The sequence below is a fragment of the Temnothorax curvispinosus genome, unplaced genomic scaffold (assembly GCF_003070985.1).
Source record: "Temnothorax curvispinosus isolate PA1 unplaced genomic scaffold, ASM307098v1 QBEX01000387.1, whole genome shotgun sequence".
Taxonomy (NCBI): domain Eukaryota; kingdom Metazoa; phylum Arthropoda; class Insecta; order Hymenoptera; family Formicidae; genus Temnothorax; species Temnothorax curvispinosus.
The window spans coordinates 1-1,144 of NW_020210167.1; the positions used below are offsets into that span (position 1 = coordinate 1).

The 1,144-nt window shown below is 35.6% G+C and overlaps 1 protein-coding gene across 1 annotated transcript; it reads right to left on the bottom strand.

The window, feature by feature from the left end:
• Nucleotides 1–349: 349 nt before the first annotated feature.
• LOC112454045 lies at nucleotides 350–1,123 on the bottom strand. Its single transcript, XM_025015228.1, has one exon. The coding sequence runs from the start codon at nucleotides 1,121–1,123 to the stop codon at nucleotides 350–352; it is 774 nt and encodes a 257-aa protein (XP_024870996.1).
• Between the last annotated feature and the right edge of the window lie 21 nt (nucleotides 1,124–1,144).

The window sequence follows — 1,144 nt, forward strand, 5'->3', positions numbered from 1 at the left end:
TCTGTTAAACCATATGTTATACAGATTTTCCACCGCAAGAACTCGACATAAACAGGAGTTGTATCAAGATTAATATATACGTGGTAATGCCACCTATTATCTAAAAAAGAAACAATATTATAAAATGAAGCTAACATATCTACTTACATTTATTTAGTGAAAGCAAATGATTCATCACTTACCTTAGTGAGGAGCGTAGCGTCCACATTAAGCCCTTTTGCGGAGAATGTATTTTCGCAATGCGATAATTGCAAGGAAAATAGCTGCATCTGCAACGTCCAATCAGAAAATTGTTAAATATTAACAGGTGCAATTATGAATTTTGTAAATTGCTGTAGTAAAAATCGCATTAGTATACGCGGGACATAATTAGAAAAATATATAAAATATGCCACTGATGTTGTAAATTGTTTAAATCTACCTCGTATTTTATTTGCTTATTGCTGATGCTGTTGAACACGTCATGAACGGTACTCCTGATCTCTACGGCTTGAGTCTTGCCGGTCTCGCAAGCCCATACTATCAACACTATTTTTATAAGGTAATATATTGCAATTGTAATAAAATACAGGTAATAAAACTGTCGTTCCTGATTGCTCATAGACGCATCCGCTTTTATTTGCATTAAGTAAAAGTACAGATTGAAGGTGACTTGAGTGAAAGTCATAACTGTCGTAGAAAGAATTTGTAAACTGAAAACCATTTTTAGCATCTGTACTGCGTCGCTGATTGCCAGGTGCTGCTTCTTCAAAGCTATGATTTCCATCAGTAGGAATGGATTTCTCTCCTCGTGACAGGTATCGCTCAAGACATATGGCTTACCATTTGTCACGAGTTCTCGTAGATTCATCAGATTATCGTTGATTTGTTTGAAGCAAGCTTTTAATATGCAAACACAATTCATATATAGCATATCCATTATAAATCCTAGTAAGAAGATATATAGTAGAAGAAGTAGGCGCAAGTAATCCACTTGTACATGCACGACTACATGCACCGGTACATGCACGACTACAAAGAAGAATCCAAGAATGTCCTTGGTATGGATCAGTATAGATAAATTCTGATATGATTTCAGAGGTAATTTCAAAAAGAGTTCCAGTAAGGTCTGAAGAAACCGCATTCGTGGTCCACTCAAAATGAA

What these genes read in the sequence shown, in the direction of transcription:
- LOC112454045 (XM_025015228.1), bottom strand. Translation starts at nt 1,123, where the DNA reads ATGCGGTTTCTTCAGACCTTACTGGAACTCTTTTTGAAATTACCTCTG.